Raw genomic sequence first — 14,793 nt, forward strand, 5'->3', positions numbered from 1 at the left:
ACCACTAGACCAAATTGGCTATAATATATACACCATACTGAAAGTGCAGTAATAATAAAGGAAACACTTCTTTGGTGGGGTTCCTTGGTTGTGACACATATTTTTTTGTTTTGTTTTGTTTTTTAATTTGATTTATATGCTGCCCTTCTCTGGAGACTCAGGGCGGCTTACAGTGGGTTATGCAACAGCCTTCATACTTTTGTATATTTTTATACAAAGTTAGCTTATTGCCCCCACAAACTGGGTCCTCAATTTACCTACCTTTGAAAGGATGGAAGGCTGAGTCAACCTTGAGCCTGGCGAGATTTGGTCTTACTTTAATTGCAGACAGCTGGTGTTAAATTACAGTGTTTAGTCTGTTGAGCTATCCAGGCTCAATTTTAAACAACAGCAACCTTCCTGCTGCCTTTCTTGCAATAAATTCAATGTTTCCTCCCTGAGACAAAATTTCAGAAATACTTTTGTTTGCTTTATGCCCTTGGTTGGTTCATTTTATCATTCAAGGTATGTTTTTGTTGTTACGTTTTAATGTACTGTTGTATTATGTATTATAACCGTTCACTGCCCTTTGAATTAAGGAGAGTATACCAATGTTTTAAACATATAGATAATTGTAGGGAGCAACATGGCAAGACAAGGGATTAAGCAAAATACATGCTGAGAGTATAATACAACCTTCCCAAAGGGTGGTTTCCTTTCTTTTATTTATTTTTTTAATCTTAAAGATTGTTTTATGTCTTCCAGTCAGAATTCATGCTTGTCGTCTTGAGAACAATCACTGAGAGAAGCCCGGTTGCTGCTTTCATTTTTCATAGGGATAGAGGGGAGAAAGAAAGTATTTAAAAGCAAGCTGTAGGGTCTGTGTTGCCTGACTATATGAAAATCACCTGCAGTCGCATTTAATATGAGGGCAATGGGCATGCAGTAACTTGTAAGAAATGCCCCCATTTTGGAATTGAGAGGTCATAAACCTCTTTCATATGCTGGATCATGGAGAAAACTAGGGAGTTCCAGAAAAACATCTACTTCTGCTTCATTGACTCTGCTATAGCCTTTGATTGTGTGGATCACAACAAATTGCGGCAAGTTCTTAAAGAGATGGGAGTACCAGACCATCTTATTTTTCTCTTGAGAAACCTTATATGCGGGTAAAGAAGCAACCAAGAGCCGAGTGGCACAGTGGTTAGGGTGCAGTACTGCAGCTACTTCAGCTGACTGCTAGTTCAGCAGATCAGTGGATCAAATCTCACCAGCTCAAGGTTGACTCAGCCTTCCATCCTTCTGAGGTGGGTAAAATGAGGACCCAGATTGTTAGGGGGCAATATGCTATTTAGTATACTGTCTTTGGTGTAAGCCGCCCAGAGTCCTCAGAGAGTGGGCGGCATAGAAATATGACTAATAAAATAAAATAAAAATAAAATAGTGAGGACTGGATACGGAATCACTGATTGGTTCAAAATTGGGAAAGGAGTCTGGCAAGGCTGCATACTGTTGCCCTGCCTATTTAACTTATTTGCAGAGCACATCATGAGAAAGACGGGGTTAGATGAATCAAAAGTTGGAATTAAGATTGCCAGGAGAAATATCAACAACCTCAGATATGCACATGATACCACTCTAATGGCAGAAAGCGAAGAGGAACTAAAGAGCCTCTTGATGCAGGTGAAGAAGGAGAGTGCAAAAGTTGGCTTGAAACTCAACATTAAGAAAACTACAATCATGGCATTTGGCCCTATCAATTCCTGGCAAATAGATGGGGAAGAAATGGAGGTAGTGACAGATTTTATTTTCCTGGGCTCCAAGATCACCACAAATGGGGACTGCAGCCAAGAAATTAAAAGATGCTTGCTCCTGGGGAGGAAAGCTATGGCAAATCTAGGCAGCATACTAAAAAGCAGAGACATCACCCTGCCAACAAAAGTGCTTATAGTCAAAGCTATGGTTTTCCCAGTTGTAATGTATGGCTGTGAAAGTTGGACCATAAGAAAGGCTGAGTGCCAAAGAATTGAGGCCTTTGAACTATGGTGCTGGAGAAGACTCCTGCGAGTCCCTTGGACTGCAAGGCAATCAAACCAGTCAGTCCTAGAGGAGAGCAACCCTGGCTGCTCTTTAGAAGGCCAGATCCTGAAGTTGAAACTCAAATATTTTGTCCACCTAATGATAAGGAAGAAGGCTCACTGGAGAAGAGCCTAATGCTGGGAAAGATTGAGGGCAAAAGAAGAAGGAGACAACAGAGAATGAGGTGGCTGGATGGAGTCACTGAAGCAGTAGGTGTGAGTTTAAATGGATTGCAGAGGATGGTAGAGGACAGGAAGGCCTGGAGAAACATTGTGCATGGGGTCACGATGGGTTGGACACGACTTCACAACTAACAACAACAACAACAACAAAACCTCTTTCAGCATGTCCCCAGCATAGACCCCTTTTTGCCTTTCCTGCTGTAAGAGGACAATCTGTTTTGTGGAAATGGCACTGGAAGCTCTTCTAAAGATGGATCACTTTTTCTCTCCACTCCTACTTGTTTGCATGCTTGTGCACAGGATGGCCTCCCAAGATTAATACTAACATTTCATAAAAACAGAGATAAAGATCTATTCCATGAAGTTAACTAATAAAATTGATTGTCTTCTCATACTTAAATGCCACCACTGAATTTCTAGTAAACAAGTTTCTACAAATGACCAAATATTTTAGACTTCAGTAAATAAATCAATGTCTCCTTTAATGAGTAAATCAAGAAAGCCAGTTTGGTGTCGTGGTTAAAACTGGATATTCTAGTCCTGTTTTAGGCATAAAACTAGCTAGATGACTTGGGACAATCATCCTCTCTCAGCCCTAAGGAGGCTAAGGAGCCTTGGTGGCGCAGTGGACTAAAGTGATGTTAAGTAGCACTTAGCTGCAAGCTGCCTGCAATTACTGCAAGTTCAAATCTCACCAGGCTCAAGGTTGACTCAGCCTTCCATCCTTCCGAGGTAGGTAAAATGAGGACCCGGATTGTGGGGGCAATAAGCTGACTTTGTATAAAAAGAACACCGCTTGGGGGGGGGAAGCCCTACTAAGCAGGTATAAACAAAAGTATGAAGGCTATTGCTTAGCGCATTGTAAGATGCCCTGAGTCTCCGGAGAAGGGCGGCATATAAATTGAACCAATAAATAAATAAATAAATAAATAAATAAATAAATAAATAAATAAATAAATAAATAAATAAATAAATAAATAAATAAAAAATAAATAAATAAATAAATAAATAAATAAATAAATAAATAATAAATAAATAAATAAATAAATAAATAAATAAATAAATAAATGGCAAGCACTTTTGAAAAGTCTTGCCAAGAAAACAGGGATAGTTCAAACACTCAACAGGAATAAAAAAGGGAGAAAGGGAGAGAGAGAGAGAGAGAGAGAGGGAGGGAGGGAGGGAGGGAGAGAGAGAGAGAGAGAGAGAGAGAGAGAGAGAGGCATAAAACATGTCAGAAAACTAGGCAGAAATCATTATTCTATTTTCTAAAATAATAAGACTAAATTTCTTGATATGTGAAATAAATCATGTGCAGATGTGATTTGAAGGAGACCACAACTTCAGAAGAGAGGGAAAATGTAATATAACCCAAATATAAGCTTTATTTATTGAACCTGATTCTCTCTCTCTTGTGTAGGTCTTTGTTATGCTTTGCTTTTTTAAAAGAACCTCACCAGTGTGGATGTGTGAATTTCCTTATTTCTGTTTTGTATATGTGTGATTTTCTTCAAAATCTCTCTCCCAACCTTCACACATTTGTCCTAGAAGTAAGATAAAACTGAAAAGTCAGTTTCATTATTTTGGAGGAAACAACATCATGTGCATCCTGACTCTTGCATTTCTTTTATATTTTACTGGCAACAGCATGGGAGGACCACTTTATTGTATTACTTACAGAAAGAGACTTGAGGGGAAAAAATACTTATAGAAATAAGTAGAAAAAGACTTCCACGAATCTGACACAAATCTCAACGTGTTCCCTAACTGGGCTTCAGTTACAGATTCTAAAATAACAGGCCTTATAAGACAGCTGAAACCTGGCATAGTCCCAGGTAATTATTTCAAGAGTAATAAAAGTTTATGCAATAATTTGGAATGGTGAAGCCTTGTGCTTTCTTTTCTCTTTGACCTATGTCTATCACTGTGGGCAAACACCAAAGCATTATAGTGACATCTATCTATAAAATGATGGTCAGCAGTTGCCTACTAACCATCAGCCTTTTAAACAGAATAATTAAGTTTTCTGCTACGTGATAAATTGCCTGATTAGGTCAGTCTAGACTAAAGCATATTTTGGCAGGTGAGCAAAGATGTTTTAGAGCTGGACATTCTATATCCTTGACCATGTCCTCATACAGCAACATCTGGCTGAAAAATATTAATCAAAGCCAGGCTTTGCATTATATAATCATATTTATTCATTGTGTTTAGGGCTGCACTTCATCTTACTTCCAGAATAAGGTTGTGGCATAAACTCATAAATCTATAGGTAGCAACTACTAATACTAATGCATAAACTTGATGAGAATTCTTTAATAAAATGTCTGATGATGTATGCAAGTTCATTGCACTAAAGAGATTCCAACTTGAAAAGGGCGGAGATATTTTCCCTCCAGTTGTTTAATTTATATATGCCTAGTGGTTAAAAGACCAGCATTAAAACTGTATTTGGTCAAAACACATATGTAGCTACTGTGGCCCTAAATGTTCCTCAAGAAATCTTAAAGAGAGAGGCAGGCTTGATCAAAATTGAGGCAGCTGAATGTATTTGCATTGATGTATATTGCTTGAATTTAATGTTCTTTTCAGAAGGCCTGGGTTCTCTGCTTAATGGGGCAATTGTGAATCCATAGGGAACAAGGCAATTTTGCAAAAATGGCAATATCTTCTTACATTGCATTTTTATAAGAATGCAAGTGTTCGCCTTATAACTCTATTTCAAAAGTATCCATGCAGTTCTATTCATTCTATGTTTACTTCTATTATAAAACCAATGACAGTTTCTATGAACATGGCCAAATTTTGCTATCTTGTTTGTAAAACAGGCATATTTTGATTGCACATACAATCCTGCCATAAACTATGTTGTTTTATTTTGTTTTCTCTGCTGTTAATTTGCTGAATTGCAGTCATTGGTCATGAAATGCACCTAAATTATATCACTTATCTATCATGACGTGTGTGCTTCTGTCATGACTTGTAGCAGATTCTTTTGAAAATGTACATTTAAAATTATAGTTTCCTTCAGAATTAAGTGTGTTTCTAATCCAGAAATAAAAATATTAGGAATTTTCCTTTTAGTATTAAGGTGGGGAAAAATAGATTACATCAGTCTGTTTATAGTTAACATTGTTGTGTATGTGTGCCTTTCAGTTCATTATTTGACTCCTGGTGACTGCCTGGACAGGTCCCTTCAGTTTTCTAGGCAAGATTTCGGAAGTGGTTTGCTTCTTCCTAGGGCTGAGAGAGTGTGATTGGTCCAAGGTTAATCAACTGGCTTCATGGCTAAGGCAAAATGAGAACTTACCATCTTCTGGTTTCTAGCCTGAATCCTTAACCACTACAACAAACTGGCTCCTAATTAATTAATTAAAATATTTTTATTCAACATTAAAGGTAAAGGTAAAGGTTCCCCTCACACATATATGCTAGATGTTCCTGACTCTAGGGGGCAGTGCTCATCTCCGTTTCTAAGCCGAAGAGCCAGTGCTGTCTGATGACGTCTCTGTGGTCATGTGGCCGGCATGACTAAACACCAAAGGCGCACAGAACGCTATTACCTTCCCACCAAAGGAGGTACCTATTTTTCTACTTGCATTTTTTACGTGCTTTCAAACTGCTAGGTTGGCAGAAGCTGGGACAAGTAACGGGAGGTGACCCCGTTACACGGCGCTAGGGATTCGAACCGCTGAACTGCCAACCTTTCGATTGACAAGCTCAGCATCTTAGCCACTGAGCCACCACATCCCTATTTAACATTAGGAGTCTCCAAAATTGAAAAATTAACTATAATATATGATAGTGGCAACTATCAAGATACTAGGTATTTTTTTAAAAAGATTGTAGTAAAATACAACAAATCTTTCAACATTAAAAATAATATTTTAATGTTTTAATATTTTTAAATAATAAATTTTCAAAGTTTCAAAAGTTGTAGTGGATTTTCTTTCATCTTATGAAAAACATGGGATAAAATATGTAAGTATTTGTCAGGAATCAAAAATTGACTTGATAGTACAAAATCAATCAGTCAAGTCTCTTAAGACATATTTGAATAGTAAGTACATTCTTAAATAATGAGGGTATTTGGGGGTTAGGAGGGGTCCAAAAAAGGCAAGATGGCAGTCACAAAGCCCTGCTGCCCCTTTTTAATTCGTACGTACTATTGAAGGTGGCTCAGTGGCTAAGATGCTGAGCTTGTCAATCGAAATGTCGGCAATTCAGCGGTTTGAATCCCTAGTGCTGCATAACTGGGTGAGCTCCCGCTACTTGTCCCAGCTTCCACCAACCTAGCATTTCGAAAGCACATAAAAAATGCAAGTAGAAAAATAGGGACCACCTTTGGTGGGAAGGTAACAGCGTTCTGTGGCCCTTTGGCATTTAGTCATGCCGGCCACATGACCACGGAGACGTCTTCAGACAGCACTGGCTTTTCGGCTTTGAAACAGAAATGAGCACTGCCCCCTAGAGTCGGGAACAACTAGCACATATGTGTAAGGGGAACCTTTACCTTTACCTTTTACTATTGAAGACTATTTGTATCACATGATGCACTTGAAAAGGAATGTGGCCATGGTTACCTATTTGTGTCAACCATCTTGACTATTTTTGATCCCCACTCTGCAGAAGTCCTATTAATCAGCTCCTATTATCAAGATGACGTTTTCTGAAAGAAGAATAAAAGAGGTTAACTTTAAGTTGTGCTGAAAAATAAATCTACTTGATTGGTTAGACGATCAGCATTGGTTCTTGGCAAAACCATATATGCTGTGGCAAATGTAGCTACCTTGTAGAGTTACAGATATTTAGCATTCATATTTGAAGGCTAAGCTAAGTCTTGTAACAGATGTAAGCTATATTACTATATTCCCAGTGATTTGTGATGAAGTTGGGGCATCTAATGTCTTTCCCTGGAAATTTGCCCCTTTGTTTTAGTTTTCTTTGTATACTTACATATATTATTGTATAATGTTGCATGTATCCAGGAACTGTGATAGTGCAGTGGTTAAAATGCAGTCTTGCAAGCTCTGCCCATAGCCAGGAGTTCAATCCTGACCAGCTCAAAGTTGACTCAGCCTTTCATCCTTCCAAGGTCGGTGAGGACTCAAATTGTTGGGGGCAATATGCTGACTCTGTAAACCACTCAGAGAGTGCTATCAAGCATTATGGAGCAGGATATAAGCTTAAATACTATTGTTTTGTAACATTGTATGTTGAATCCCAACAGGCAGCACATTGCCCTATTAATTGAAACTTAATTTAGGCTCTTAGAAGAAACTTTTGTTTGGATCCAATCTTGCACCTATTTTATATACATATTTCTATTTGTGCTCAGAACTTTTTCCCTTGGGTTCATCTACTGCAATATACATATTGCAAAGATTTGCAAAGATTTGCAAAGATCTGACAAAGATTTTGTGATATACTTTATATAGACGTGATGAGTGATTATTGTATTTCTCAGAACTAAGATAGACAATGATTTTCAGTTTTTTGGCCAATATGCCTACCAAAATTAAAATTGCTAAAATCTATTGGTGTTTTGAGTGAGATTGTTGGAATACAGTGTTCTTACATGAGATTGAGATGTTGTTGTTTTCACTTGCTATTTTAATTTTAAATGTTTTAAATTATTTTGGGGAGATTAGTGATGTTTTTTAGAGATGTAGCAGGCAGATTGCCACTTTTTGACCCAGGGTTTCATTTTGCACCCATATTACTGTCAAATGGTTTGATGTAGAAGTCAGGGAAATGAAAGCTCTTTTCTGTTTGAGTCCCAGGGAATACTCTTAGTGCTGCGTAAGTTCTGTTATCAAGAACAAAGCTAAAGACAGCTCCCTAACTCATCGGCTAATACAGCAGCTGTTGATTTACTGCATGCTTTTCTTTTCCAATAGAGAGAATAACGGAGGTGAAAACAGACATTTATGTCACCAGTTTTGGTCCAGTTTCTGACACTGAAATGGTAGGTTGGACTGCACAGATTCTAAGCTTCTCCTGTTATTGTTGCTTGGATAATTTAACAAGTGGATCCTTATAAAATTCTCTCTTTTTTATACCAGGAGTATACTATTGATGTTTTTTTCCGACAAAGCTGGAAAGATGAAAGGCTTCGATTTAAAGGCCCAATGCAACGCCTCCCTCTTAACAATCTCCTGGCCAGTAAGATTTGGACCCCAGATACCTTTTTCCACAATGGCAAAAAATCCATCGCTCATAACATGACCACTCCCAATAAGCTGCTGCGTCTTGAGGATGATGGCACCTTGCTGTACACAATGAGGTGAGCCTTATGACAGCTGATGTACTTTGAATCTCATTCTGTATTCTTCATAAAAGCAGGACAAACCCTCACACCTACATAGGAGAATGTCCAAAATCAGTGGAAATCACCATCACACTTTTCGGTTAGCAACTAATGTACAATGTTGAACAAAACTGTTTTTAATGAAACCCTTCCCTTTCCCCACAATATTCCCCATGGATTTACAGCTTAAACTAGAGAGTTTAATTTGCTCCTGCTTTTGTACATTTTTGTTAGTTGAAATGATCAAAGTTTAGGATGACTCAAATAACTTTAATTATATTTAATGAATTAAAACACATGAAGTTGAAGATGTGGCTGAATAGGTGTTTGAGCAGATATATTTTTCAGGTCCTGGTGGTTCTGGATTTTAAATATTAAATATTAAAAACTATCAAAAGTTCTATTTTTTAATAGTAAAAGATAACGGTTTCCCTGTCAGTCATAGGGCATAGTGCTCATCTCTGTTTCTTGGCCGAGGGAGCTAGTGTTGTCCGAAGACAATTTCCATGGTCATGTGGCCAGCATGGAACACTGTAACCATCCCACTGAAGTGGTACCTATTAATCTGCTCGCAATTGCATTGCATGCTTTCGAACTGCTCGGTGGGCAGGAGCTGGGACAAGTATCAGGAACTCACCCCATTGCATGGCTTCAGGTCTCGAACCTCGCATAATAGTAATTTAATACTATTAGTAAAAACAAGTGACACTGGAACAAAATAAAATGAAAAAAGTAGGTACAGAAAAGAAAGGGAAAAAGGGAAAATTAGACAAACGGAAAAGAAAGAAAATATACAAATGTAGTTAAAAAAAGAAAAATATATAAAAAAGGACTTCCCATCTTAATCACACATGAATAATTTTAGTAATGTATTACATTCTTTTAAAATACAACAAAGGACTTCTTCCCATATCTCATCTCTTCTGTATAAAATCCTTAAAGCCTTCTCATTTCTGTCAATGTCAGCAAAATGTCCATTACTAGTGATAACACCATTTCTATTTCAACCTTGATCAAATAAACCAACTTGATTTTACTTCAGACCATCTTGATCTTTAGTCTCTCCAAATAATATCCTAAAACTTAATTTCTTTTCATATATTCTTGTCCCTTCTTACAAAATTCTTCCCAGCTTTAACAAGATTCTTTAGTAAATCTATCCCAGTCACTGTCTTAATAATTAAAGACAATCTTAATAATTAAAAAGGATATACAAACAACAAAAATCAACCAGTGTCTTTTGTGTGTCCAATCTAACATCTTTTATCTCATTATTCTTAGCCTATCATTTTTAAATTCAGTCTTATTGTATAAGACTTAGTGTATTAAAATAATATAATTTTATAATGTAAGATTAATTTAATTTATAATTGAATAATAACACAGATACATATTTAAATAAAGTCAGACTTGATTTTGTCAACAGGTAGAATGAGTTTCTCTTCCATAACATATTTTAGACATAGTCTATCTATAAAGGCAGACACTATTAAAATTAATTTCTGGGTTCATTGTTCAAAAATAACATTCAGTATACCCAATGTGAAAATATTTTATTTCATTCTGTATTTGGAAGTCTAGTTTGAGTGATATCCCCTTAATTGTAATCTTTAGTTCTCTTCAGTTCCCTCTAGTGTCCAATTTTTAAAGTCTTACCGTATTATTTTTAAAAAATGTAAAAACAATAGTATTTTTCCATTTGAAGGGTTCTTTAAAATTAAGTTCAAAATCTTATTACAAATTTACCTATACTCTTTACTCCATTTATAGCTTTCTAAAATCAAAGTTTTAATTACTATTTCTTCTGTGTATTAATTATTTTAAAGTTCTTAAACATGTAGTTAAAACGTCTTTTGCTATGGATTGAAGGAAATTTACCCAGTGCTGTAAAACTTTTCCCTTTGGAAGAATCTTAATCAAACATTTTAAAATTAATATTCTGAGTTTCTTGCAATGTACCTACCTATTTCTTACGCTTAGAATTAGGGCTAGTCTGAGTATATTGGTATTTTTCAACCTTGCTGGGGAACACTAGGAGTTGAAGTCTACACATCTTAAAGTTTCCAAGGTTGAAAAATGCCGTGCAGTATTTGACGTGCTTGACTTTTCAAGAGAAAAAAAGGAATCAAATTTCTGTTTGATATTATGAGCTTTCAACCTAGTAGTTTGCTCTACTAAGCTTTGGAAGAGCCAGCTTTAAACTGAAGATCAACGTATCTTCTATCTCTACCAGCTACCAGAGGTTTCCTCTTATTAAAATAGGTAGTCTGAACAGTTATGCCAGATAATTATTTAACCAACATGTCTGATGTACCGGAAATACTTTTGTTAGCAAAATTTAATACTTTTCCTTCCTTCCTTCCTTCCTTCCTTCCTTCCTTCCTTCCTTCCTTCCTTCCTTTCTTCCTTTCTCCCTTTCTTCTTTCAATTAAAGACCTCACAGAGTGACTCTATATTAGCAGAAGTGAGATGTACTGCACAATCTTCCAGTACTGCTAAACTGGGGAATATTGAGTTTGTTTGTTCTGATTGTCCTGCCCATTTTATACAGCTTGGCAGTGAGTCTTAATTATCCTCCTGCTGTTAAACTATTGCGGCTGGCCCATTGTGGAGAAAATTTGTCTCCTATTAGCCTGTGTGTCTGCAGAAATATCTAGAAAGATAGTTAAGTTTTATGCTGTTGATATTGCCATCAGGTGGGCAACTGTTATCCCTTCCCAGTTATTAAATATTGAACAGCCTCACATGCTAATTTATTTTATATTATGCCTTAGATCATCATGTTTTCTTAGATCCTTCTGGATTTTTAAGTTCTATTTCTAAATCCTTAAGTGTGTTCATAATTTTTCTATTATTGTTCCTCTTTGTGTCCTTATTTTTTGGATTAAGTATCCTTTTGACCATTGGTCTATGATTGTTAATAAAGCTGAACTTTAAAAGTGTTGATGAAATGGTTTGGATTTAGGCCATTAACAGTAAGAGAGCCAACTGCGTAATCACACTAACCAGGTGCCGAGCAAAAAAAAAGGCAAGAAGCACATTGCTGTAGTTCAGTGATCCACACTCCTTTGGAAGCGGGGCCCATTAGTTTAAACGTTCATGATATATCATATGTCCCACTGTCCACTGCCATTACTATGCCATTACCTATGTTACAGGTAATCATTGACTTACGACCACAATTGAGCCCAAAATTTATGTTGCTAAGCGAGAAAGCTGTTAAGTGAGTTTTGCTCCATTTTACAAGCTTCCTTGCCATAGGAAGGAATTGTTAAGCGCCAATTGTTAAGTGAATCACTGCAATTATTAAGTTAGTAATGTGGTTGTTAAGTAGCTCTGGCTTCCTCATTGACTTTGTATGTCAGATGTTGAAAAATCACACCGGGACACTTGCAACTACCCTAAATATGAGTCAGTTGTCAAGAGTCTAAATTTTGATCACATGACCATTGGGATGCTGAAATGGTTGTAAGTGTGAAAAATGGTCATAAGTCACCTTTTTATTGCCATTGTAACTTTCACTAAAGGAACTGTTGTAAATTGAGGATTACCTGTATTACACCACTGGAAGCTCCCTCTCCCCCCCTCCCACTGTAAATTAGAGCTTCAGTTTGCAAATGTCCTGCCTTCTGTACCAATCCAGCTCACTTCTTGCCCTGGTAGATTCTATTATGCATTTTATACTCAAGAGAGACTTAATTTGCTTTTGTTTTTTGAATGTAGATAAAAAACACAAACTTTAGATGTTGAATAAGTGACCATTCCCCTAGTCCTTCACATCCAAGGTTGCTATAGGACTGAGCAATAAATCACAAGAATTAAATCCTTAAGAAAGAATTATTGTTAAAAGGACAGGACAGTTCAACATATGACGTAGCGCATAAAAAGCCAGCTTTGGTAAACAACTTTGGTGTATCATTGCTACAGTGAACTTTAATTCTGGGATTGTAAAATACTGGTTTTCTTTATGGCGAAATAGTTCTTTGGATTATGGTACAAACCTAATTAATTGCATAAATGACCTAGTCATTTATGACTAAAAATGATAAGCTAAATTATACTGTAAGTAATGACGCAAATTACATATTATTAATTAGAGAACAGTAGCAATTATAATTGATTGTGTAGTATGAATTTAAGATGGTTTCTTTGCTCTTGTCAGAAGGGAAACTTGTCTAAATTTGGGGGGGGGAAAGGCAATTTTCACAAAGGGTAAAATCCCTACCTGAGCTAGGATAATGAATTATATAGATTTGTATATGAAGAAAAAAACCAGTCATGCCTTGCTTGTGTGAAACTTTTTGGCCAGTTGTGTAGACTTGCATAAAGTATAAAATGAATGCACTATTCTTTCCTGTAGGTTAAAATATTATATGCCCAGATAATTAAAAAGCTCTGTTTTTTTATCTGTGTTTAATGATTGTATGTATGTAGGTGGATAGGATTGTTTGTTGCATTAGATTTTCAAAAACTAGATATTATATATTCCTCAGATTGCTTAAAGGCAAAAGTCTCTCTCTCTGTCTCTGTGTCTTTGTCTCTGTCTTTATCTGTCTGTCTGTCTGTCTGTCTGTCTGTCTGTCTGTATCTCTCTCTCTCTCTGTCTCTTTCTCTCTGTGTGTGTGCGCATGAGTGTCTGTCTGTCTCTGTCTCTGTCTCTTTCTGTGTATGTGTGTGTGTGCGTGCGTGTCTGTCTCTGTCTGTCTCTCTCTCTCTATGTATCTCTGTGTGTGTGTCTCTCTCTGTCTCTCCCTTCTAAATATCTATCTATCTATCTATCTATCTATCTATCTATCTATCTATCTATCTATCTAAAATGCAGTTTTTGAATTTATAATCTATAAACAGCAGGTACCTCCAACTTACCCCCAGAATTACACTATGAAAATCAATTTTTATCAGTGTGATTACTCCATCCCTGTTTTAAATGTTATGCTTGAAGCATCTGCATTCTTTTTCTGCAGATTCTCCTTTCAGTATCTAAACATTAAAAAGAGGCCAGCTTTTTGGCTCTCTCAATAAGGCAAATGACTGTCTTATTGGCACAATATGTTGAAATCTTTATGGGACAAAAACTTTAAAAGCATATTAAAAAATATCTTGCACATCCTAATATTTAATAAGGAGATGTTCAACAATCGTTGTGTGGAGAATAAGGAACACATTTACAAAATGCTGAAGAAACAGAATATTTTTTTAGAAGTAAATGAGCTTTTACAAAATTGAATAAAATTATCTTATCCTAATTTTTCCATATATAGAAGCATAGTGCACCTGTATCATTAACCTTGATATTGCAAGTAATCATGTAACACCATATCATGTACTAGTGTGAAGGTTCTGACAGGTTCAATTTATTTGTTAAAAATAACACGCAGTACCTGAAATGTCCACTTAGTGGCGGCAGATCCTCATCTTTAGTTACAATAACTTAACTGAAGAACTGTGCTTATTAATAGAGAAAAACCTTTAACACTTCCTTTGCTTTGATCATGAATATAAATCCATACAGCGAATCTGGCCTTTGATTTTGTGTCCCATAATAAACTTAATAAAAAAGGCATTATAATTGCATTAAGTATTAAAATTAATTAGTAAAAATGAAAGAGTTCTTTTTGATTATCCCTGTAGAAGAGGCTGGGTTATTCCCTCTTAAAAAGAAAAAAAAAAGCTTGCCTTAATTTTAAATCTGGCAGATTCCTGCAGAGAGAAGCTAGTGTGCCAGATGTGTAATGTCTGCACAGCTGTGTGTGTAATGTCATCTAAGGTATAAAAGTGACTTTCTAAGATGCACCTGAAAAAACCTAACACCTTCTACAAAAGCCCGTTTATTTAATTAGCAGGATTTTGTTTTGCTTTAGCTTTAATATTAGTCTTTTGACTGTACCTGATATAATTACTGAGAAAGATAACAAGAAAGCTCAAGATACAGTAAAAAAAAGCATGCCATAAGGATAAGTAATGTTAACCTATATTATATTCCAGATCCATCTTGGAGATGATGGTTAGATTTTAGAAGAAGGCAAATTTTATCATACCAGAAATTGTAAGACATGATAGAAGAAAGTTGTTGATCTCTTTTGATAAAGTATTTGTATTTTAGAAATTATTATTTACTTCCATGGAAACAAGGGTCCAAAATGCTATGTAAAAATTCAGTATAGCAGTGTTTTTATGGCCCAAGGGTAAAGTTTTGAGTGACAAGAAGCCCCAAGAATCTGAAATAAGTACTTGGTTGCCAGT

At 36.2% G+C, this 14,793-nt stretch overlaps 1 protein-coding gene across 1 annotated transcript in view; it reads left to right on the forward strand.

The window, feature by feature from the left end:
• GABRA5 (gamma-aminobutyric acid type A receptor subunit alpha5) overlaps nt 1-14,793 on the forward strand; it is an 80,603-nt gene that overhangs the window by 14,582 nt on the left and 51,228 nt on the right. Inside the window, exons 3-4 of the mRNA XM_070942656.1 lie at nt 8,141-8,208; nt 8,306-8,526. Of these exons, the coding sequence (XP_070798757.1) occupies nt 8,141-8,208; nt 8,306-8,526 (289 nt within the window). The remainder of the gene's footprint in view (nt 1-8,140; nt 8,209-8,305; nt 8,527-14,793) is intronic.

This window comes from Pituophis catenifer, unplaced genomic scaffold (genome assembly GCF_029215685.1).
Source record: "Pituophis catenifer annectens isolate HBS135680 unplaced genomic scaffold, rPitCat1.0.hap2 SCAF_4, whole genome shotgun sequence".
NCBI classification, from domain to species: Eukaryota; Metazoa; Chordata; class Lepidosauria; order Squamata; family Colubridae; genus Pituophis; species Pituophis catenifer.